At 44.5% G+C, this 26,001-nt stretch overlaps 1 protein-coding gene across 5 annotated transcripts in view; it reads right to left on the bottom strand.

Annotated features, from left to right (window-relative positions):
- The window catches only part of DYNC2H1 (dynein cytoplasmic 2 heavy chain 1), a 256,619-nt gene that overhangs the window by 23,236 nt on the left and 207,382 nt on the right, over positions 1-26,001 (bottom strand). For all 5 annotated transcript variants that reach the window (XM_059179365.1, XM_059179368.1, XM_059179382.1 and 2 more), the window contains one exon: positions 12,105-12,194. In XM_059179365.1, coding sequence (XP_059035348.1) covers positions 12,105-12,194 — 90 coding nt within the window. The remainder of the gene's footprint in view (positions 1-12,104; positions 12,195-26,001) is intronic.

Here is a 26,001-nt window from a genome sequence, read left to right as displayed (position 1 = left end):
AAAGAACTACTATGTAGAAGTCATGTTCAGTGACGAAGTTACACCATTCCCAGCTGCTCCAAAATAGTGCCTGGAAAAAAGAGATTCTGCTTTACGTCGGGAGTCTACTGTAATTTGTTTTTGATATAATATCCATCCACCATAAAAAAGCTTCCTTGCACAATCCTTTGCTGGTAAAATTCTACTCCAAATAAAAAGTGTAAAATTAGAAAAGTCATCTCACAATCGGCATTTCCACTGGGGCCAATGCTTCTCTTGATGAGCCGCGGTTCAGAGTGTGCTCCGAAGCTGACCGGAGAATGGGGTCCGAGCACAGACCCCCAGGGCCCCCGAGTCCTGGTCCTGCGAACTGAATGGGCCCCGATCCAGACTGCCTGCAGATTTGCCACCTTTCTGAGCCAAGTAGTGCAGAGGAGGGTCACATCTAACAAGAGAGGGTTCTTTGGTAAAAGGTATTTCTGCTCAGTCTGCTCAGTATCTGGCATTTTATAAACCCGCTATGTCCCCTGGAGAAACACACATCGTCCCCTAGCATGTCTTAGGCGTCTCACACTATCGACGGGCTTCCTGCGTGCTAGCTGACCCTGCACTCCCCCGGCCACTGAGCCCCAAGCGCCCTATTCCCCTCGCCGCCCAGGACTCGGAGGGCAGGAGGCCAACTGAAGCGGCCCCATGCGATGGTTTCTGTGCAGTCCACAGGGCAGGTGCTGAGGCACCATAGGAGAAAGGTAACTTACTGGTGATTCCCGTGTCCATCCAGGTCAGTCCGTCAGTCTGTCAGCCCGGCTCAAGCACAGATGCAGTAGCACAGTGACATCAGCCAGTACCACCCCCCACAGCGGTCATCCACTCAGCCATTCACTTTGTATAATTATGAAGGCTGGGGACACGGTGATTACTCACTCCCGTGCGGAGGAGCTCTGCGTCCCGTGCTGCAACACCCCGTCCCCCAAGCACGCACACCTGTCAGCCAGGTGCGGAGAAGCCGCTGCACAGCTCCTGTGTTCGTGGGAATGTCCAGTGCCTCTAACCTCTTCCTGCCTGCAGCCCTAACACCTGTTCATCACACTCTTACTTAAAAAGCAGAAACAACCTAAAAAGAGCTCTTTAGCAAACTATAATTATTTCTTCTTGGATATTACCTATTTTAAGGAAGTTAAAATTATTGTTTATTTGGTTTACTCCCTATGAAATGTTTTCATTATCTGCCTTCTACTTTCATTAGCTAGACAAAGCTAACAAATTATGCTTGCAAACATGTTTCAAATTAATACTATCATTAATTCTTAAAATTAAATTTTAATTCAAAAAATTTCAAAACAGTTGTTGCCTATATTAGATATGCAATATGTTTAAATTAACTAAAAATTAAAGTGTGGCTAATAATCATGTTTTTACTTAAAATATGAATTAATAACATTAGTAAGAAAAAGGAAAAGCTTCTATAATACAAATGTTTTTTTTAGTCCATGGCGGGGAACAAACATTTTTTGTTAGGCTTAGAGGCAGACTAAAGCAAAGGCATATTTGATCAAAAAATCTAAATAACAAAGATTCTTTTAATATGTATATTGTCTTTGAACAGCAAACTTCACAGAAGAAAACACAGTGAAGCACATTTTTTAAAAATTACATTTCAGCCTGTTTGGAGCAGCTTTCTTCATACTGTCAACACTGGAAAGCGACCAAGATGTCCTTCAGGACATCTCGGACTAATGCACTGAAGCACCGGGCTGTTAGCCACGAAGGACAGGAGGACCTTCGATGCACACTGCCAAGGCAGAGAAGCCGTGAGAACAGGAGGCAGTTCCAAGGGACTGCGGTAGCGCAAAAGGCGAGAGACTCTGGAGACAGGAAGAAGACCGGCGACTAGCCAGGCTGGGTGAGGGGTGCCGGGGGAGGAGTGCAGAGGGTTTCGAGGGCGGTGAAAGTACTGTGTGTGCTGCCATAATGACGAGCGCGTGTCGTCTACTTTTCCAAACCCATAGACGGTCACACATCAGGAACACTCTTGAAGGTCAACTGCGGACCCTGGGTGATCACGACCCATCAAGGCAGGTGCATCCTTCGTTTTAAACCAAACAAACAAGAAGGAGAGTTCTATTCTTATATGAACCAGTATAGACAGAATTTTGAAGGAAAAGGCTTTTCCCTGAAAAACTTTTCATCTACTTAACTTAGCTTTCATTCGTGAATACAACTAGGTATCACTTTTGTATAGGCTAGAGTTGAGAAAATAAATATACAACTGTACCTTTTCTTTTTAAACATTACTCAAAAATGTTCTTCAACTGATTTATATATTAGTCAAAACTAAGCTTTTTAAGGATATAAAAGAGACTAAAGCTATTAGCTATCAGTAATGAAGCTGGTTAAATATAGAATTAGATGTATATCCTTATTGTAACAAAATTACATTCTTGAGATGAACTCAAAGAGCAACAGGAAAGCATCAGTTATACACCACAGGCAAAACCCCACTGCCCTTCACATGTTCACACACGTTTATGAGATGTATCATGGATCTATACAAAAGGAAGCTGAACTTCCATCTCTGATCAAAGTGAGAGAAAATATAAGAATTCAATATTTTATACGGGCAGTATCACAGATCACTGGGGAACGGAAAAACTATTTAACAAATGATGTTGAGGAAAAATGTTCATCATGACTGGCCATCAGGGAGATTCAAATCAAAACCACATTGAGATATCACCATGCACCAGTTAGAATGGCCAAAATTAGCAAGACAGGAAACAACAAGTGTTGGAGAGGATGTGGAGAAAGGGGAACCCTCTTACACTGCTGGTGGGAGTGCAAGTTGGTGCAGCCACTCTGGGAAACTGTGGAGATTCCTTAAGAAATTAAAAATAGAGCTGCCCTATGACCCTGCAATTGCACTCCTGGGAGTTTGCCCCAAAGATACAGATGTAGTGAAAAGAAGGGCACCTGTACCCCAATGTTCATAGCAGCAATGGCCACAGTCGCCCAACTGTGGAAAGAACCAAGATGCCCTTCAACAGATGAATGGATAAGGAAGATGTGGTCCATACACACTATGGAGTATTGTGCCTCCATCAGAAAGGATGAATACCCAACTTTTGTAGCAACATGGACAGGACTGGAAGAGATTCTGCTGAGTGAAATAAGTCAAGCAGAGAGAGTCAACTATCATATGATTTCACTTACTTGTGGAGCATAAGGAATAACACGGAGGACATTGGGAGATAGAGAGGAGAAGGGAGTTGGGGGAAATTGGAGGGGGAGACGACCCATGAGAGACTGCGGACTCTGAGAAACAAACGGAGGGTTTGTGAGGGGAAGGGAATGAGGGGTTGGGTAAGCCTGGTGGTGGGTATTAAGGAGGGCACGTATTGCATGGAGCACTGGGTGTGGTGCATAAACAATGAATCTTGGAACACTGAAAAAATAAAATTTAAAAAATAGAAAAATATTTTACTGAGATTTTAAAAATCAGAGGTTTAAAAAAAGCTTAACAAATTGCAGATCTAGATTAGCCATCATTTTTAGGACATTTAGTAAAAAAAGAGTTTTTTGAGATTTACTTAAGGTAAGGATTTTCTGTTCAAGGTGTTTCCTAGAAAACATATTACTGAAAAGTACTTTGCTGAGCTATTTGTACGGGGTGCCGACAGCTGGGTAGCCTCCCTGAGGGCTCACTTCTGTGCTCTTTGCAACTGCAGTCCAATGAACCTACCGCCCAGAGCCCTTCCACAGGGTGCGCAGGTGCAGCCGGCTGGGTGCAAGGGGCTCAGGACACAGGGCTCTGACGACAGAAGGCACAGAACCGAAGGTGAGGGAAACCAGGACCACGTGCTCCAGTTACACTGGCCACGCCACCATGTGGTGAGGGCTTTCAGGGACTCAGGATGGTTCACGACCTCCTGGGACAGGCTCTGACTACAGCAAGAAAACTGTGGACAAGTTTGCTAGAGGAGGCAGGTGGCCAGACAGAGCAGGGGAAGAGCTGAGGCCCCTGGGCCTGGAAACTGCAGGGACACCAGCCACTGGGGCAGCTTAGGGAGCAGCTAGAGGTTCACCAGCAGCCTCGCCCCAGGACCTGGCCCTTTTGGGAGCATGCGCAGGGAAGGAGCCCTGGGGCTGGTGACCCCAGGGCTGACAGGATCTTATTATCATATCATTTGCATTGCTGTGTCCCCTGCACCCTCTATAGATGCTGCTTCCTGAGGATGGGGGATGTGAGCAGCTGCCCAGGCCTGAGGGAGGAAGCCGGGGTGGGGGATATGAGAAGGAGCACCTGGGAAAGGGGAGACCACGGAGACCCCCAAGCACAGGATGTGGCAGTCCGTGGGCTCAGGCTGTTCCTCTGTCTGGGGGCTGGACCCTTCCCTTGGAGAGCCCAGACCGGGGCAGAGTCCCGCAGCCCCAGGACACCCACACTGGCCTTCTGCGGCCACACCATGGCTGTGGGACACAGAGGGTCCCTGCTGCTAGGTCCTTCCTGAGCTCACAAGCCCACACCCTGACGGGGGCGGGCAGTGCTGATACACGGGCGCCCACAGGCCCGCCTCCTGCGGGGACCACGGCCTGTCTGTGGAGCCTGTGGATGCTGTGGGAGCCCTGGGGGGTCTGCTGACACGGTCTCCGCAGGCCTCCGCAGTGAGGAGCCTCTTATTATGCCGCGCCAGTAGCCGCTGAAATTGGTATGCATGTGACCAAAGAGAGATGCAGATAAAAATTCAGGGAAGATTTTGTTATCTTGAAAGCCAATTATGTTGCTATATTGTCACATTTCTAGAACTGAGATTTATCTTCTGCAAGCAGTTTATAGGCTCGCTTCCGCACAACTGCAGACGATCACAGACCACAGACTACCACTTAGTATTCCGAATGTGCAAGACAGCTGACCACAGGCAGAATTTACTAGCTGAGAGTGTGGAGAAATTACTGTCCCTGTACAAAATGGAACTCCTAAAATCCGGTAATACTACTGCTATAGCAATAGCTCTATTTTACTGGGTCATATTTCGGTTATGCACCCTAAGTTCATTTTATGATAGTGACAAAACAGTTTAAAGCTTGGCTGTATGTTAATCATAAATCTCAGGATTTGGGCTAAGATGTATTTTTTTCATGAAATTCCACTATTAATCTATTTATTTGTTATCTATTTCCTTCACTAAATGTAGAGATTCCTGTTGGCAGGAATTCATGATTTCCTCATTACTGTGTACTTCCAGCACTTAGAATAATGGAGACACAAAACAGAAGCTCCATAAATAGTGAGTGAATGAGTGAAAGAATGAATGAATATGAATTAAAAAGATCCATCACATACGTGTTCTGGCTGAGTACCGTATAGAAAAATAGGGATGTTAGAGGTTTTAGAGAGCAAACAGACTGCTTTTTCAATTCTGTTGATATGCCTTCCTATGCATACTTTTGCAGTGTGCCTACTATGTGTAAAACCTTATACTAGGGACTGTGAGAGTTACTAAAAGGAGTTGGAAAATAAAGACTTTTCTAGGAAGGCAAAGTACTGCAGAACTTTCCAAAGTAGAGTCAGATATCCCAGAATACAAATGAAAAACTAAAAAGATAATTTTAGTAAGACTGCCTTTAACAACTAGGGTTTCAAGAGAAAATAAAGCAAATCTTCAAATGTTAGATTAGAGAGTAAAAAATTAAACTGTAACATCTATCGGGCAGACTTAAATAGAAATTAAATCTCATAAGCATGTCACAGATGCAACAGAATACATATTGGGGGGTAAATCACGAAGGTTAAGGAAATGTCAAAGAGATTCATGTCAGTTTCCTTGAGAATAACCCTAACCGTGATCGAATCATTCATTTATACATTAGATACTGAAAAGCTACCTGTGCAAGTCCCTGTTCCACATGCTTGGATAGAGCAGTAAACAGACAAAAATGTCTGCCCCTCTGAAGCTTCCAGGGGGAACACAAAGAAAATTCAGGGAAATGCAGAGAGCATCAGCTGGGGATGTAGGCTCCAGAGAAAAACGAAGAAGGAAAGGAGGGGGCTACGACCTGAAACAGCGTGGCCAAGGAAGGCCTTGCTGAGAGGACGGTGGGGCAAAGAGCTTAGAGACAGAAAATCCCTTCAGTGAGAATCTGGGGGCAGCACCTCGGGCCGAGGAAGCGGCAAGAATATAAGCCTGGGGAGGGGGTGCCGGTTTGGTCACTGGACAGCCCCGAGGCCAGCGAGGCTGCGGCAAAGGACATGAGGCAGTGGAGAGAGGAGGAAACCAACAGGGAAAATGTGTGACCTTCACCTGACCTTCACCTGCCAGGGGGTGGGGGGTGGGGGGGATGGAAGGACGGTGTGACTCGGGAGATAAGATGTCTCGAGGATATTCCCAGGAGAGGAGGGGCAGTGTCTCATTCATGCTGTAGCCAGAACATCCAGGCTGCTTGGCTGAGAACCAACGGGGGGGCACGGGGGAAGCAGCACAGGTAGGTGGTGGCCGCACTGATAATGACATTGGTCCAGGAAGTGGCAGGTCAGGTGGTACATGTGAGTGTTCTCGAATGTAGAAGCAAGATCATGTTTCTGCCGGGCTGGACACACACGAAGAGAGGACGGAGTTAACAGTGATTCTGAGATTCTCAGCCTCTGTCACAGGAAGGAAGGAGGAGTCAATGACTCTTGCGGCAATGGCTGTATGGAGAGAGGCCAACGTAAAATGTTTCAAGTGGGAGAGTGAAAATCTTTCTAAAATGGTGCTGATAGTTTATGGAATGATCAAAAACTGGCACGTTTTTAAAGAAAGGGCAGTTGAGAGTGAGTTCTTTCATTTACCATGTAATTCCTGTAAACAGTTTAACTATTCTTGAAATTGGGGTTGCATTTCTCCCATCTTTAAAAACGGAAATTACACCCACCTCATGTGCTGTAAATATTACCCGATCTCATGTACAGCATATATGTGCCTAGTCTCCAGAATGAGCTCAGTTCTTACGAATATCTGTTTTCTCTTTTCTGTCCTTCATGAGATCATTTTAAAAAATCTGGGGGGGCGCCTGGGTGGCTCAGTGGGTTAAAACCTCTGCCTTTGGCTCAGGTCAGGATCTCAGGGTCCTGGGATCAAGCCCCACATCAGGCTTTCTGCTCGGCGGGGAGCCTGCTTCCTCCTCTCTCTGCCTGCCTCTCTGCCTACTTGTGATCTCTGTCTGTCAAGTAAATAAATAAATAAAATCTTTAAAAAAAAAAGTCTGAATATATAAAGTGGCACAATGACAAGAAAAACAATCTGAAGCTCAGATTTTACATCTAGGAAAATGAGAAGGGCTACTTAGATGAACCTAAAAAGGGTGTCATGAGACGTCGAGATCCAGAAATGCCGGTTCGAGTCCTTAGAGAACAGTCAAGGTCAAAGAGGGAAGAGTAAGAACTAGAGGCTCTCAAGATTGTTTTCAGTGACCAGTCTTCTCCAAGTGAAGAGGAGAAGTAAAATGTAACAAATTGAAGAAGTAATCTGTGTGGCTAAGGTCACAAGAAGCATCTTAGCAGACACCTTAGAAACTGTGCCTGAATATTATCTGATCATAAGATAGAACACAACATCTAAAAAGAATCTCAGGAAAAACAGAGGGAGGGAGGAGTAGGGACTGAGAGCCAGGCGAGGGAAAGGTCTGCTTCCGGCACTGCCGGGTGCGGAGGGTAGGAGAGGACCCAGTGTAACAGCACTGTGGGCAGAAGGGGGGCCGTGGCAACCTGGTACCGCACCCACTTCGGGCCTTGTCCACGATGAACCCTGGCCCTGGCAGGAGGAGCCACTTGGGCAGAGTGGGGACGGGGGGGACACAGAGAGACTCTAGGTGACACCACATCTGATATTTTCTCCCAGAGTTTCGTTGTTTAGATGGATAGCTGTTTGGGGCGCCTAGAGGCTCTGCAGGCTGAACGACCGACTTAGTTTGAGCTCAGGTCACCATCTCCTGCCGTGGGGTGGAGCAGGAGTCCGGCTTCGCGCTCAGTGCAGAGTCTGCGGCAGATGCTTTCTCTGTCCCCCGCCCCCCCCACTTGCTCTCTCTCTCTCTCTCTCTCTAATAAATAAATAAATAATCTTAAAGGGAGAGTGAGAGTTGTTTAGATTGCTGTTGCTTGTTTAGTTATCTTTACTCCCTGAAAGACCTTAAGGAGCATTTATATGACGTGCTAACGCTGGTGTTCACTACTTCTGTTTACTGTTCAGATCTTCCCAGCCTTCAAAGTTGCTAAAGGTTGATATACATAAGTAACAAGATTTTAACATAAGAAGGAAGGGTGGCCAAATATGGTCGTATACAAGTATATCGGCCAGGGGCTTGAGTTAGAACGATAATCACCACCACTACCACCATCATCGTCCCGGATAGAGCTGAAGCCGTCACTATCAACTGTAAAACAGAGGACACGGAACCTAAGCAGAAACTCAGGCCTAGAAAATGCGCCTGTGAGCCTGCCACTGGCACACGGCGGTCCGAGTCTGGTCAGCAGTACAAGGACGGTGTGGACACAGCACACAGTCCGTGTGTGGACACAGTCCGTCCACATGGTCAGAGTACTGCTCTGCCACCCCAGCCCGACCGGGTCCCAGAGGCGAAGGTCCGTGCATGCTGCTGGGACAGAAGCAGCTCACGAGCTGGGAAGGAACAGAACTGCGGGTGTGCGGCCAAGGGACCTGGCTGCGGGAGGTGGAGAATAGGAAGACGGAGAAACAAAGGCAAAGGCTGGCACCAAAGTATGTCGGAATTTGCAACAACCAGCCCAGGAGACTCGGAATATACGGGCTAGACACGCTGCGGGGGTAGTCAGGACGCCAAGAAGAAACAAAGCCTGGAAATCAGGAGCCAAAGAAACTCTAAGATGTTATTTCCAAAGAAAAGGCAGAAAAACCTGAAGCCAGAGAAATACTTCCCGAATTCCCACAGGAAATAACCTATCTTGTCCATTCGCCTGTTCATTCAGCGGACAGTATGCTATATTAGAAATACGGGGGTGGGGGCAGTTCTTGCTCTAGAAGATCTTGCTGAGAGGAGCCCAGAGAATGGACGCCAGGATCCCCGAAGACTCTTCAGCGGCGACTCCTTGGGGGCGTAGGGGGTCTCTAGCTCTCCACAAATCACCAGCCTTCAATCTTCAACCCCTGGCCACACAGCGGACTAAGACACCACATGCAATCTTCACCTCTAAAATGATCTAGTTTCCCTTCCTCGGGATCTGCAAGAGGTTCCCAAGGATCAACTGTCATTCCTTCCTAAGGTCTTGTGACTTGACCCTTCCTGCCCCTCCTGCCTACTCTCTGTGCTCCTCTCCTCCCTGTGCTCAGTGCTACCTCTGGACGCCTGCCCTCCCCTTGCCTGGCGCACTCTGGCCTCTCCCCCGTGGTGGGCTAAGTCCTCCTGTGCCCTAGGCCAGGTATCGCTCCCCTGCTCCCTGTCCCCCGGGACCTCCTGCTGCTTGCTCCAGGGCACCATACTTCCTGCAGGGTGTGTACCCTTGCTGATTCTGTTGTCCCTCTTCTCTGAGACACTGCAAGGACAGTTCCCTAGAACACAGCGTGTCTGTTCACCACTCTGCACGGCTACCTCAGAGAAGGGCTGGACGCCACGGCGGAAACTTCAGGTCAGAAATGACACCTGTGAGGCAGCAACTGTACCAGCTTCCTGACCGTTTCCCTCACGCCCCACTTCAAGCAGCTGCTCCCGGTACCTTGACTGAATGAAGGAATCAAGGCATCAGTGCACGGACACTACCTCACCCGGGCCAGGCTCCACTTATCTGCTCGGAACCCTGTCGCGAGCAGGCTCCATTGGGGACACCCCCAGCAGTGCTCTTTTCCTTCTACATCCTGCCTCCAAATGATGTGCTCTGGGTGGTGAACGCTGCACACCTGCCCGAGGCAGTCTCAGCGTCCAGGCATCACAAGCACCCGAGCTGCCATTGTCACGCAGCACCAACAGTGCCTGTGTGTCCTCACCCTGACTACCCCCGCAGTGTGTCTAGCCCGTATATTCCCCATCCACACGGCTCCAAGCTGCTCTGGACCTTGACCCGGGACATATAGATGGCACCTGTGAGTTCCAGATGCCAGAAGTTACCGCAGGAAGGTAGTCAACTCTGTACGTTTATAACCACACACACAAAAATTGATAGGAAAAAAAAAACAAGTGGAAAAAACCATGCTCCTAAGTGGTGGCTGAAATGACAAATATTGCTATTCCCTGGTTAGAAGGATAGGAGACAAGCTAAGGTCAAGGGCCAGGAGGGTGCTTTACCATGACAATTCAGGCGAAATGACTATAAAGGTTTTAAGAAATTACACAGTGGAAGTGACAGTGGAAAGGTTTTCAGCTGTGATGATGGGTATTCAACACACTTAGTATCAACGATCGTGCCAGAAAATTGTAATTCATGAAAAACTGTTTTATATGTTAAATGCAATATCCACATGTTTACGGTCATATGCACATAATTAAGTGCATATGCACATATATGACACAGGGTAGTGTAGGCTACTATTTCCAGCTAATAAAGACAGTTCCTGCCCCGATAAGTACAGTGAGGAATGCTAACAACACGTGAACGGACACATGATCAGAGCCGTGCAGTCAGAACACACCAAGAACTTGGGAGCATTCTGTTTTCCTGAGTTACTTGCGGACTACTGTGTCCTTCGTCCCTACCCCCACCCTCCTTCCCGCCTTCCTTCGCTCCCATCTTCTGCCATTTATTGCTTATGTGTATGTCTAGGCACAGGGACAGACAGAAAATCAGTCCTGACTGGTTCTTCTCTGCCTGCTGATTTTAAAGTCATTTTCAGATCCAATAATTTTTTCTCCAATAATCCTACAACCCAGAGATTAGTCATATTAGAAGCCAAACAAATGTTCTGACGAGCTTGGCCCCTTAAAAGAGGTCTCATTTGTAGAGGGGCACAACAGAGCAGGAAGGGAGGGAGAGGAGGAACAGAGGAAGGGTCGAGCCCCTGCAGGCAGAGCTAAGAAAGGCAAAGTCCAGCACTTGGGTCAAAGAGGAGCCTTCACCCGCAGAAGGTCAACTTCTTTTGTACTAGCACAAAGAGGAGAGGGCGGGCTCAGAAGGGTGGGACTTCTCAAAGGGTCGCATTTCACAGCTTGAATTTTCTCTGTAATGCAGAATGTGAGGGGTTGGGCCAAGGGAAACGGGAGGTGGTAACAGAATGGTTTTCAGGAAAGCAGTGCACTGAGGGAAGAGGCCTGGTGGAACCAGGGGCAGGGCCAGCCCTTCCCGCATGGGACCCTGTGCAGCCCCTGAGCTCAGCAGCTTGTGTGTGGACAGAGACTAACCCTAGGGCCCTCTTTCTAGGAAGGATGAGGCACGAGGGAGAGTGAGACAAGATAATGAAGTTTCTGAAAGGGGATAAAGTTATGGGCTGTGGATTCCAGGCTGAGTCGGGAGGTTCCAGAAAGAGACAGGGCAAACTCTAAGCAGGAAGAACCCAGAGTCTAGTTCAAAGGTGTCCAGGGGTTCAAAGGCGGAGCCGGCATGAGCGGTGACACAGCTGCAGCTGGACGTGCTTCCTCAAGGAGGCCTCACGACCACAGCAGTCATGGTAAAGAAGCCATTTGTGTAGCAGGTGCGGCAGCACAAGATGAAGGGAGTGAGACACCGCGAAACCACATGGGGGAAGGGGTACACTGCTCACCCCGCTAACCAGCAGCATGTGCTACTCCTTCCAGAAAATGACTCTAGACCATTCCTCATTCCACTCAGTTTTCCTGCAAGTTCCCTGACTGGTCCCTCGGAAAAAAAACTTGATTTGCTAAGAAAAGAAAAAAAAGGAAAATAGCAGCTCCCTCCGGGGAGGGGTCATGCTCCACAGTGACTTAGTCACAGCTAGGAATCGGTGTCAGTTACCGACCGTCTGACTCACATACAGTAAACGTGTATATCCTTCTCTACATTCCCAAAAGGTAGGAAGTGAGCAAAAAACCCCACACGACCATTTTAAAGGAGTGCCCTGTCTACACTGAGGACAGCAGAGGACATGACCTCACGCTCTCTGTACAGCCACGTGTCCATGGGTCCCCAATGCACGGCACCCTCCACGTGCCGCTCAGTAGTGCGCTCTTACCTGGATGGCGAGGGCTCGAGCTACCAGACCACGCAGGTACTGTAAGGGATCTTCAGGGCCTTCCCACTTGCTCTGCCATGCAAGAGGACACTGCAACCGAAAAAGGGTCCAAATTAAGTTTCCATGTATAGTATTACATACAAAAGACCTTTAACACTAATGTGATGGGGAAATATTTTGGCATAATCCACATTATGTGTATCATGAATGTATTCCCTTAAGATACATCTGTTTTCCTTTGATCTTATTATAATAAAAATAAATGACAGAGACAGAATGAATTAATCTGTTTCTCTAAAAGGATATTGTTCTAACTTGGCTATTGTTGATGCGGCTATAAACACGGGAGTGTGCACCTCTTTGAGTCGGTGGTTCTGTATCCTTTTGGTAAATACCTAGTAGCGCGACTGCTGGACTGAGGGTAGCTCTAAATGACGACAGATGCACGGATAAAGAGAAGGTGGTCTGTGCAGACAACGGAATATTACTCGGCCCTTAAATGGAATGAGACCTTGCCATTTGCAATAACATGGATGGAACTAGAGGGGGTTATGCTGAGCGACATCAGTCGGTCAGAGAAAGAGAAACAACACATGATTTTACCATACATGGAATTTAAGAAACAAACAGGTGAACACAGGGGAAGGGGGAAAGAAGGAGGGAAGGAAACCACAAGAGATGCTTGACTGCAGGGACCTGTAGTACTGATGGGGGAAGAGACGGAAGGGGCGGGCTAGATGGGGGATGGGCATCAAGGAGGGCACGGGTCGTGATGAGCCCTGGGTGGTGTGTACGTGATGGATCAGTAAATTCTACTCCTGAAACCAATTCCATCACATATGTTAACTAACTAGAATTTAAATAGAAACTTGAAAAAAACAGGATTTTTTAAAGTAACATTTTTGAAACAATAAGCAAACTGCTATGTACAAAGTAGCAAACTGTGTTTTCTAAAAACAGTATCTAGCACACAAAGAAATCAAATTAAAATAGACAAGTTCACTTTATAAGTGGTAAAGATTTAAAAAAAGTCTTAGTTCCTTCAGAATTTCTTCAAATTCTAAACAGAGAAGTATAATGGAAATTTCATCCCCAAAATCACCTTGAACTACATGATGAAGCGAGAAGAAATTTTAAAAGTGCTCTCAATTAAAGTTAAATATAGGTAAATAAAACCATTCCAAAAGAGTTATCTTTTAAATACTGACCTTCTACTAACTGGTATTCTCTAAAAAAACATAATTCTTTACTTTACAACATTCTTCAAGTTCATGTTCATCATACCTTTTCTACAAGGGTTTGCTGGACTTTCCAAACATTATATAAATATTCAAACTTCTTAAGTGTAATAATAGTAAATAATAATTATTATTTAGGAGAATAATATAAGGAGAAAACATCAATTTCATACCCCCAAGCACTGCCTGATTACACAGTAAAGATACAACACCAGGGAATAGACCAACAACACACGGAAAACAGAAATTATAAGATGACGGGAATTCATAGCATAAAAGAGCCTTAGAAATATCTGGTTCAATGACTTCACACGTGTGAAGTAAGCTTTCCTTAGAATATGGCAGAAAAGTGCCTGAACGGTGCTCTGAACTAAGACAGGTGCTGTGGTTTTCAAACAGGCCCCCAAGTGTCCAAGGCTTCTCGCCCAGGGACCCAAAGGAATGCCCCTCTCCTTAAATAATGGTCCCGTAAGCATGGCAGCGGTGACCCCGTGCCAGTCTCCAGGTCCAGGCCTAAGAAATCAGGGGTGCCTGGATGGCTCAGTGGGTTAAGCCTCTGCCTTCGGCTCAGGTCATGATTCCAGGGTTCTGGGATCGAACCCCGCATCAGGCTCTCTGCTCAGCAGGGAGTCTGCTTCCCTCTCCTATCTTGTGAGACTTGTGATCTTGGAACCATCCACCAGATCTAGAAGCCCAGTTTTGGGAGAGGCCCCCGTGGAGATGGCCGGAGGCTCCTGGTTCTCCATCAGCACTGACCCGCCAGCTGCATGCACAGCGGTGAGGAAGGGACAAGCTGTCTTCACCAAACCCAATCCACATCTCAGGTTTCCAAGCTTAAAATAAAGGAGTTTCTACAATGACATTTTAAGCCAGCAGGTGTTGGTGGACTCTGCCATATGGTGATGGGGATTTTGGTGTCCTCCCAGGAAGAGATGAGGCCCCTGTCCCCGCCCCATGAGTACGAGCTTGGTGACAACTACAATACTGCAGGTGTGATGCGGCCTCACATTCAGGGTTCAGGTCTAGGCCTTCACAGGTTAGTGGCTCTCCGGCTCTGCTTCCTGGGGTATATGCTCTCAGAGCCAGGATCTAATGGGGCACGGAAGCGAAGCAGGCTGTGTGCAGAGACCGGGTAGAGATGTCCGTACAAGGGGCACCCAAGGCCTCCAGCCACCCGTCCAGCAGAGCACCCACCCCGCGGCCAGCCATCAGCACCAGCTAGCCGGCTCTGTGATGATCAGCCAGCGAGCAGGTCCCCCCACTGGAAGCTGAGCCCAGACCAGCCTGCGCCCCACACCCAGCCACAACTCCTTGCGCAGGCGCTACACAACCAACTCCGCTTGCTTTCAGCCAGTAAGTCTCAGGGAGGTCCACCAGGTGGCAATTAATAACTGATACACCAGGTTGTCACGTTCTCAGTATTAGGCTTTCCTACTGCAGAAAGAAAGCTTCTCTGCGGCGTGTGTTACATCAAGTGGTATGTCACTGTGATGGGGAAGCACCAAGGTGCTCCTGGTGACCTAGCCACTGTGTGTCTATGGCGTGGTAGATGCCCTCACCTGGAGCAGAACTGGGTCCAGTGACGTGACTTGAATGGAAGAGCACAGTGAAAGTGCTGAGGTGCCACCGGGCAACAAGGCTCCTGCTAGCCTCCTCCCCCCCCCAGTCTCCCCAACCCCTGCTCTCCGTGTCTGCTGTGCTGTGTGCTTCCATACTGAGCTGCCTGTGGAGAGAGGAACTGACAGCATCCGGCAGCAGTCGGCAGGGACCAGAGGCTGCCGGCTGCCAGGCTGTCTGCGCCCTCAGAGACAGTGATGACAGCAGCCCCAGCTGACCCCTGACTGCAGGGTGTGGGGGCCTGGCACAGAGTGCACGCTGAGTCCCACCACGACTCCTGCCCACAGGAGCAGAGACACGGGAAGTTCTGCTGTTTTATGCCTTGAAGCTGTAAGGCAATATACCACAATCGTGAGAGTTACCAACATCAGGGTCAGGGTCAAACCATCAGCGAATGGTCAAGCTCTCTCTGTTCACCAGTTGAGCGATGACTATGGACAGTGCTAATCTCAGAACAGTACAGAGGGTCGGGAGTACTTAGGAGACCTTTTCAAGAACAAAAGAGTTTGTGAGCACCATTTCTCCCCTCCACACAGCAGCCTGCACACGCGGACACCAGGGGAGTGAGCACACCATCCACCGAATCTGCTGGTTAACACCGTAGCTCCCACGCACGCTTCCTTATGAACACGCACCCAAAGCCTTGCTGTGGCCTCACTGACAGGGGCAGCAGCACTGCCCCAGGGAGAAGGGACGATGACCACACTCGCCAGCAGGACGGCAGCCCCCACAGCGGGCTGGGGCAGGCATCTGGTCTGACTACAGGCCCCGCCCACCAAGGAAACCCCAGGGGACAACGGCAGGAAAGTGCCCTGCAGCTGGGCGCTGACCCGAAAGTGAAAAGGACGATTCCAGAATACACATGCACGCTTCCATTCAACGTGCCATCCTTACAAGGACCAAGACATGGAAGGAACCACGTGCTCATCAGTGGACGAATGGACAAGGAGCTGCCACACACTCTCTCTCTTTCCATCTTGAAAAAGAAGGAAACTATTTGGGACAATATGGGTGAACCTAGAGGCTATTAAACTAGGTATAATTATTATACTGTATGATTTTACCTCTATGTGGAATCTAAAAAACAACAAACAGAAGAAAACAGAGACCCACAAATACAGAGAACAAACAGGCAGTTGCCAGAGGAGAGGAAGGGTAGGGGACTAGAAAGTACGACCTGTAGGGTGACTAATGTAGTATGTATATAAAAAAAATCTGAATAATAAAAATAAAATAAAAGGTACAATCTTACAGTTATAAAATAAATAAGACATGGGGGTGCAATGTACAGAATAAGGAACACAGTTACTACGGTGACAGCTTCAGATGGGGACGGGAGGTCACTTCCTAATGCATGTGAATGGCAATCGCTACACTGTACACAGGAAACCAGACTCTGTCAAGTACAAATATCAAGAATGTGTCACATAGCATGTTCGGACATTTCTATAGAAACAATTAAATGTAAGCCTCACAATTCACAGACCTGTACCCCTGGGGCAAATAATACATCATATGTTAATAAAAATAATTAATTTTAAAAGGTTAAAAAATGATTAAATCCAGGAAGTCATAGTAAAGGATGTGGTGTGATGTTCTGAGAGCTGTGTGGGATTTCGGCAAGCGCAGAAAGAACGGGAGGGAGCGAGCGCAGCGGACACCACCTGGACGCCACCTCTGTGCACCACGGTGCTGGTGCGTGAGCGGCCCCGTCTCTTGCCCCTCACGATGACCCTCAGGAGCAAGGACTCCTCCCACTGCCGTGGCACAGAGGATGAACAGGGCACAGGGACAGGAGAGCCCGCCTGGAGCAGGTGAAGCCAGGAACAGGTGAAGGCCATGTCCACGGTGCAGCCCAGACCACCTCCCCGCCGGGTCTGTGTGTCTGTCAGCATCAGCCCTTCCCATCCTGCTCGACGCACCCGGCACTATGTGAGGTTCAACACAAGACAACTACGAATTGGGAATTAAAAACTGTAATGATGGGAAAACGAAGGCTTAGAACAGGTTAATGTACCAGTTTTTTTTTTTTTTTTTTCTAAACTAAATGTTATAGAAGTGAAGCCCCAGATTAAACTAAATAGGACCTCTTTTTGCTCCCGATCTCTTCCCTAACAGATGTCACAGAAGCAGAACAGGGGAGGGGCCGTTGTTCACTCTCTACCCCCTTCAAGCACCAGTCAAGTACGCGGTTATTCAGCAAGCTTGTGCTACCCAGCCGCTGTCTGTCAGTCACTCGTTAGGTGCTCCGGTCACACGATGACCACACCCGCTGTTTGTGACAGCCTGTGCGAGGAGGCAGGGACACAGAAGAGACACTGCAGTCTGTACAGCCAGCTCCCCGATAACACAGGAACTGTGCTCAGGAAACACAGAGCTAGTGTCCACCACGTCCACACTGCCCACAAGAGTGAGCGTCATTGAAGGCTTTCTGGTGAGATAACACCGGGTAGATCTCAAGGGGTGAAACAGTCTACACTCCGGGAGGAAAAGGGAGAACAATTAATAGGGGAGACATTAATTAAGTAAGGACCAGACCAAGAGGCTCTTTGGAGTCCACACTAAGGAGTTTAATCAGGAAAGCAAGGACAACAAGACCCAAAAAAGCTTGAACTGGGCACGGGACCCAACCTGACTTGAATGGGAGATTACCCGGTAGGTGCAGGAAGAAGTGCACTTGGGCATGAACGTGATGGCAGGAAGGGAGTCGGGAAGCTGCCGTGCTACGTGAGGCAGAAGCCAGCGAGGACGGCCACCGGCACAAGAGGAGACCGGTGAGGACGGCAAACACGGCTGCGGTCTGGGCTTGGCCGGGGCACGTGCTATTCCAAGCGTGGGACCTCCATGCACCTCTGCTCTTCAAAATGACCCGCAGATGGAGGCGTCACCGTGAGCCCCGTTACAAATATTTAGAAACGGAGCAAGGGGAAGTTTCAGTGGCCTGAACAAGGAAGTACTGTAGTATAATCTTGGATATCTTCATTTCTCCTCTACAATTTCAGTGTTGATTTCATGAACCTTAAACATAGCACTATGCTGAGTGACTCATTTTCGTGTGTTGAACAGTGGAGCTGTCTTTCAGACTGCCGAACCCTGTCCCTGCACTCAGAAAAGCCAAGTGCTGACGTCTGCCTGTGCAGGGGATACCAGTAACCCACAGCACGCACCTGCTGAGGTCAGAGGAAATGTCTGGGAAGCTTCCGTTGACTCGAGTCTCCTGTAGTCCCCGAAACTGGGAGACAGCCTCGTAACCAATGCTTACTCAAGCACTAGAAGCTGCAATGAGATGTTATAGTGTGTGCGGTAAAAAGGATTCGGTTCAAAATTTGTTTTGAAAAAGGGGGGTAGCCTGATAGGGAGTTCAAAGTAATAGCTATAAAGGTATTCACTAGACTGGACAGAAGAAAGAACTCAGTGAGAACTTCAATAAAGAAATAGAAAATATAAAAAAGAACCAGACAGAGCTGAAAATATAAGAACTAAAATGAAAAGCACACTAGAGGGGATCATCCACACACTAGAGGATGCAGGATGGATAAGCGATCTGCAGAGTGGTAGGAGGCAACGGGTGAACAGCCAAAAAATTAATACATAAATAAATTAATTAATTAATAAAAAGAACAACAACAACAACAATAAGGAGCAGTTAAGGATATCTACAACAATATCAAGTGTCATAATATTCACAATACAGGAGTCCCAAAAGGAGAAGAGAGAAAGGGAAGAAAACAGACTTGGGAGAAATAATAGCTGAAAACAACCCTAAACTGAGAAGGAAACACAGAGAACCCAGAGGCCACACCAAGACACATAATAACTAAAATGCCAAAAATAAAAGATGAAGAGAGAATCTTGAAAGTGGCATGAGAAAAACAACTAGTTACATACGAAGGAATTCCTACAAGGCTATGATTTGATTTTTTAACAGAAACTTTGCAGACTAGAAGGGGGTAGTAAGATATATTCAAAGTGTTAATAGGAAAGACCTGTAGCCAAAAATACTCTACCTGGGAAGATTATCATTTAGAATTAAAGGAGAAATAGTGTCTCTCAGATAAACAAAAATTAAAGGAGTTTACCACCACCAACCAGGCCTTACAAAAAATGTTCAAGAAACTTCTTCAAGTAAAAAATTGTGAAATGGAAAAATTTTACTGGTAAAAGCAAACTTAGAGTAAAGGTAGTAGATTAATCACTTATAAAAGCCCATTTGAAGGTTAAAATACGAATGTAATAAAGTCGACTGTATCTACAAAAATTAGTCAAAGGACCACAATTAAAAAGCTATAAATTATAACATATAGGTAAAATGTGGAGGGGGTTGTAAAATGTACTGCTTTTAGAATGTGTTCAAACTTAAGTGACCATCAACTTAATATACTCGCTATTCATACAGGATATTATCTATCAATACAATGGTAACCTCAAAAAGAAAGCATAAAAGAGATGCACAAAAATGAAAGAGAAAAAAATCTAAGCCTTACACTAAAGAAAGTCATGAATCAAAAGGGAAAAGAGAGAAGAAATGAACAGAAAAGAATTACAAAACAATCAGAAAACAATGAACAAAACAGCAGTAAGTACAAAGCTGTAAATAATTACTTAAAATGTAAATGGACTAAACGCTCCATTCAAAAGACAGAGGGTGTCAGAATGGATAAAAATCAAGACCCATCTTTATGCTGCCTGCAAGGGAGTCATTTCAGACCTAAAGACACACACAGACTGAAAGTGAAGGATGGAAGAAGATACATCATGCAGACAGAATGAAAAAAAAAAAAGGAGGGCAGCAATACTCTATCATACAAAATACACTTCAAAACAAAGACTGTAAGAAAAGACAAAGAAGTGTATTGCATAACGATAAGGATCAATCCAACAAGAAAACACAAAACCTGTAAACACCTTTACATCCCTGTAAGGACATGTAAATACACAAAGGAACCATTAAGGTTCCTTTATGAACCTCCCTAAGAGGGAGACACTGACAGATAATGGGGCTTTAACACACTACTTACATCAATGGGCAGATCATCCAAGTAGAAAGTCAATAAAGGAACACTGGCCTTGAACAACATATGAGGTCAGATGGATTTAAGAGATACAGACAGAGGCTTCCATTCAAAAATGCAGACACTTACTCTCCAAGGGCACACAGAACATCCTCCAGAACAGATCACACATGAGGCCACAAAACAAGTCTCAATACTTAAGAAAGTTGGAATCATGTCCAGCATCTTTTCCAATCACAATGATATGAAACTAGAAATCACAAGAAAAACACCCTGAAAAGCACACACACGTGGACGCTCAACAACCAAAGGCTCGGTGAGAAACAGAGGAGATCAAATACCCGGAGACAAATCAACATGGTAGCAGCATGATCCAAAACCTCTGAGACACAGCGAAACAGTTTCAAAGAAGCAACTTTACGGTGTTAAAGGCTTCCTTCAAGAAACAATAAAAATCCCAAACAACCTAACCTTACACCTAAAGGAACAATAACAACCAACATAACCCAAAGTTAATGGAAGGAAAGAAATAATAAAGATCAGAGGGGAATAAATGAAACAGAGATTTTTAAAAAACAAAACAAAAAAAAACAGCAAAGGTCAATAAAATTAAGGGCTTGTTCTTTTTTTAAAAAAGATAAACAAAATTGATAAACTGTTAGGCTGACTCATTAAGGAAAGAAAAAAAAAACCCAGACAGTATTCAAATATTATCCGAAATGAATGAGTAGAAGCTGTACCCTATGCCACAGCAATACAAAGGAGTATAAGAGATTACTCCAAAAAACTATATGCCAGCAAATTGGACAACCTAGAAGGAATAAATTCCTAAAAAGAAATATTCTTATAAGACTAAATCAGGAAAAAAACCAGAAAATCTGAACAGACCAATAACTAGCAACAAAATTGAATCAGCAATCAAAAATCTCCCAACAAAAGTCTAGGACCAGATGGCTTCACAGGTGGATTTTACTATTTAAAAAAGAGTTAATATTTCAAATTATTCCAAAAAATAGAAGAGTAAAGAATGCTTCTAAATTCATTTTATGAGGTCAGCTTAAACCACACAAAGATATTATGAAAGACAGAAAGAGAAAGAATGAATGAAAGGAAAGAAGAAAGAAAAGGAAAGGAAAGGAAAAAGAAAAATACAGGCTAATATCACTGGTGAACATAGATGCAAAAATCTTCAACAAAATAGCAAACCAAATTCAACAATACATTAAAATAATCATTCACCAAGATCAAAATGGGATTATTCCCAGGATGCAAGGATGGTTCAATATCCACAAATCAATCAGCTGAACTCCCTCTAATTTCAGAAGACTTTCATTACTCCCTAAAACTACTCTGTACCCATATACTCACTTCTCAGTTCCCCCATAAACAAAGGATGATTTTTAATTTATTTTAGTCTTTCTTTCAGTGATGTTTTGTAGTTTTCAACATACAAGCCTTGCTCTCTTTTTCTTACTTTTATCACCATGTCTTTATTCTTTTTCATACTATTTTCAGTGGAGTTGCTTTCTTAATTTCATTCTGGATAGTCTAAATGCTATGAACTAGCATTCACTGCTACTGTATAGAAATGCAACTTCTATATATTGATATTCTTATTGTAATTTTAATATTCATTTTCCTAATGATTGATACTAAGCATTTTTAATTGTTTTTAAGTGTATTTATGTAAGTAATCTCTATATCCAACATGGGGCTTGAACTCACGACCCCAAGATCAAGAGTTGCATGTTCCACTGACTAAGCCAGCCAGGCACCCTTGATACTAAGAATTTTTTTATGTGCCTCTTTGTCATCTGAATATCTTCCTTTTATTCCTTAATTAAGTATAATTAAAAAGTGTTATCTTAGTTTCAGGTGTACAATATGATTCAATACACTTGTCAGAATGGTTACAATCAAAAACACAAGGAATGGGGCACCTGGGTGGCTTAATGGGTTAAGCCTCTGCCTTCAGCTCAGGTCATGATTCCAGGGCACTGGGATCGAGCCATGCATCCGGCTCTCTGCTCAGCGGGGAGCCTGCTTCCTCCTCTCTCTCTGCCTGCCTCTCTGCCTACTTGTGATCTCTCTGTCCAATAAATAAATATTTAAAAAAAAAACACACACAAGGAATAACAAGTGTTAGCGTGGATGTGGAGAAAAGGAACCCCTGTGCGCTGCTGGTGGGAATGCAAATTGGTGCAGCCACTGTGTACAACAGTATGCAGGCTCTTCAAAAAACAAAAAATAGAATTAACATATGATCCTATAATTCCACTATAAGGTATTCACCCCGAGATGACAAAAACATGAATTTGAAAAAGATATATGCACCCCTCTGTTTATTGCAATAGCCAAGAGAAGGGAAGTGTCCATCCATAGATTAATAGATAAAGAAAATGTGGTACCAAGAGGTATACCTCTTGTTAAAGGGTCTATTCAAGGTGTTTTTTGTGTTTGTTTGTTTGTTTGTTTGTTTTTAATTTGGAATGCTTGTCTTCTCATTAATGAGTTGTACTTAAAAAAAAAAAATTCTAGATACATGTTCCTTTATTGGGTCTCTGTCTAGCTAACCTTTCTCCTGTTTGTGGCTAACTTTTTATATTCAAAATAATATAATCAATTTGGGGATACTTTTTATGTATGTTTAGAGATACAAGGGTAGGGTTTTAATTCTTTTTTTTTTTTTTTTTTTTTTTTTGCCTTTGGCTCTTCAATTGTTCTAGTACTGTCTATTAAAGAGATTTCCTCTCCTTAATTGCTGTAGCATACTTGGTGAAATCAACTGATCATACATCAGTGGGTCTTTTCCCAGACTCTTCATTCCATTTCATATCTATCTTTATGCCTGGACTGCAGTACTTTGATCATATCTTCACAACAGTTCTAGGAATCAAGTTGAGCAAGATCTTCCATTTTATTCTTTTCCAAAACTATTTAGGGTACACTAGGTCTTTTTATTTTTACAAAAAATATTAGAAACAAACTGTCAATCACAACAAAAAGATTCTGTAGAGGTTTTGACTGGCAGTGTTTTGAATCTCTTGACTAATTTGGGAAGAATTAGTGTCTTAACAACGCTGGATCTCCTGATACATGAACACAGTACATCTTTCAGGGCTCTTCTTTAATTTTACTCATCAAAGCTTTGTGGTTTTCAATGAATACAAAAGTGTTACATATCTTTTTTGTCAATTTCACCCTGATAGGTGGTCTTTCTATTACTGCAAAGAGTACTTTTTAATTTTAATTTTCAGTAGCTGGTTCCAGAATATGTATCATTTTTATATATTTACCTTGCATCCCACAACCTTGTTAAACTTAAAGGTTCTTACTAGCTCTAAATATTTTGGTAGATTCCTTAAAACAATAAAAACAGATGACCATATCCTCTGCAAATAAAGACAAGCTTCCTTCTTCCTTTCCAGTCTGCATGCCTTATTTCTTTTCCTGAACTTGTTGTGCTAGCTAGTGAAATACTGGACAGGAGTAGTGAGAGTGGACCTCAGTGCCTTATTTCTGATTCCAAGGGGGAAAGCAGTTGGTCCTTTGCTATTATGTTACAGCTTTTTCACAGATGCCCTTTATCTGGTTGAGATGACCCATTACTCTAATCCTGACTTGCTGAAAGCTTTTATCATGACTGGATGTTGACTTTTGTCTAATGCCTTTTCTGTGTCTACTGAGAATATCATGTAATTTTTACTAGTCTATTAAAATGATAAATAACATTTTTTTTTAATTCAACCTTATATTCCTAGAATAAACTTTACCCTTTCATATTTTGTTGAACTTAATTTCCTAATATCTTGTTAAGAAGTTTTGGGTCTATGGTGAGGAAGGAAATTTATCTACACATTTTCTGTATTATGCTGTCCTTCTTAGCTTTTATTATCGGGCAATGCTGGTCTCAGGAAGCTCAGGGACGTATTCCTACCTCTTCTATTTTCTGGAAGAGTTTAGATAGAGTGGGTATTATTTCTTTCTTAAATATCTATTAGATTTCAGCAGTGAATTCTAGGAGCTCTCTTCATGGGAAAGTTTGTAACAAATTCAAATTCTTTAATAGAAAGTATAGGTTCTAGACTATTTCTTTTGAATAAGCTTTGGTGGTTTGAATCTTTCAAGGAATTCTTATATCTCACCTAAGTTGTTGAACTTATGAGCATAGAGCTGTTAAAAATATTCTATTATAGGGCGCCTGGGTGGCTCAGTGGGTTAAAGCCTCTGCCTTCGGCTCAGGTCATGATCCCAGGGTCCTGGGATCGAGCCCCACATCAGGCTCTCTGCTCTGTGGGGAGTCTGCTTCCTCCTCTCTCTCTCTCTGCCTGCCTTTCTGCCTACTTGTGATCTCTGTCTGTCAAATAAGTAAATAAAATCTTTAAAAAATTTTTCTAAAAAAAAAATTCTATTATGCTTTTAATGTCTGTAGAAACTGTAGTGATGTCTCTTATCTTATTCCTGATACTGGTAACTTCACACTTCTCTCTTTATTTGCTTATCTTTCTTTTGGACTATTTAAGGAAAGGTTGTATTTCCCTCTTATGTCTTATATTGGCTCATTACACATACCTCTGTGGTATTTTAACTTTATTTTTATTGGTTGCTTTAGGATTTATAGTACACATCTTTAACTTACTACAGCCTACCTTTTAAAAAAAATAATTATTAGGTGATATTACTAAAACTCCAATAATACTAATAAAACTTCACATATAGCACAAAGTCTTAGAACACCGTACTTCCATTTCCACTTGCTAAATGAATAAAAAAGGACAAGGGGAAGAATAAACTTCGGAGTTAAAAATCTTTGCTTAAAAAAAAAAGCATATATTCTCTTATCATGCAAATTAACAGTACTAAATTAGGGATACTGAAGGAGAATTCCAAGATACTAGAGATTCAGGATATACGTGGGCCCCCTTGTACTAACATAAATCAGCAGGAAATGATTCCCATTTGTGAGTGCAGCTAATAAAAGTCGGATTTAAGTGACGCTAGAGATGAGGAGGTAGGGCGGTTCCATCCCGGTACGTGATAAGTCTTCAGAGATGAGTATGTGGAGTTCAGTGCTCACAAAGCTGCTAAGTGCCCCTTGTGACAAAGACGACCCTGCCACTGCACAAAGCATGCACAAACTACTCAGTGGCGGAGGAGGTGGGGAGAGCACTGATGCAGGAGACACAACGCCAGGACGGCAGAATGGGCTCGGCCTCTTTATGGGACAGCTTCTCCTTTTAGCTTTAGCTTTCTGACCTAAGTGAAGGGACACATTGAGAGCAGAGTGCAAAAGTGCTCGGAACTAGGAAAATGTCACATAAAACACAAGGTATTACTTTATTCTAATGGAAAAATGCAAATCACTCACTGTTAATAATTATCATTAGGTAAAATAGTTGATGACTTTTTAAAGCACTATTTCCATGAAGGTAGATAAATTTTAAAAGAGGAAGCCTTTAAGAAAAGTTGGAGGTTTCCCCAAACATTCTATAAGAATGAACATCTTCTCTTTTCCCCTAAGATTTACAGACCAGTGATGGGGGTGGTCACAGACAGTGATGAGTGAAGTGGGGAGAGCTGGAAGGTGATGCAGCAGGTGCTTCTGCCAGTTTTTATGGGAATTCTGACTACACGATGTGTTTCTAGTACACTGGCATGCATCAGAGCCATCTGAAGGGACTGATACAATGCAGACTGCAGGGAACATGAGTGTGAGTCATACAGTCAGGGGTGGGGCCCAAGAACGCACGCTACCAAGTTCTCAGGTGATGTGGACGTTCCTGCTCTGAAGACCACACTTGGAGAAGCAATGACCAAGACCCTGGCAGAGAAAAGAGTGAAAGGAGAAAACTACGCAGCAGGGAGATCCTAGCTCTTACACATCTTGATGCTCCACAGTGAAGCTCTACATGCGTATCTGAACAGAGCGCATATTTGAAAGATGAAATCATTTTGTACTGTATCTTTTCATTTCTTATCTTTTAACTTGTAATTTACAGCCTGTATCCTAATATGTAAAAGAAGAGTAAC

This window comes from Mustela lutreola, chromosome 1 (genome assembly GCF_030435805.1).
Source record: "Mustela lutreola isolate mMusLut2 chromosome 1, mMusLut2.pri, whole genome shotgun sequence".
NCBI lineage: Eukaryota > Metazoa > Chordata > Mammalia > Carnivora > Mustelidae > Mustela > Mustela lutreola.
The sequence above is the reverse complement of the archived record's forward strand: the minus strand, read 5'-3'. Positions and strand labels throughout refer to the sequence as shown.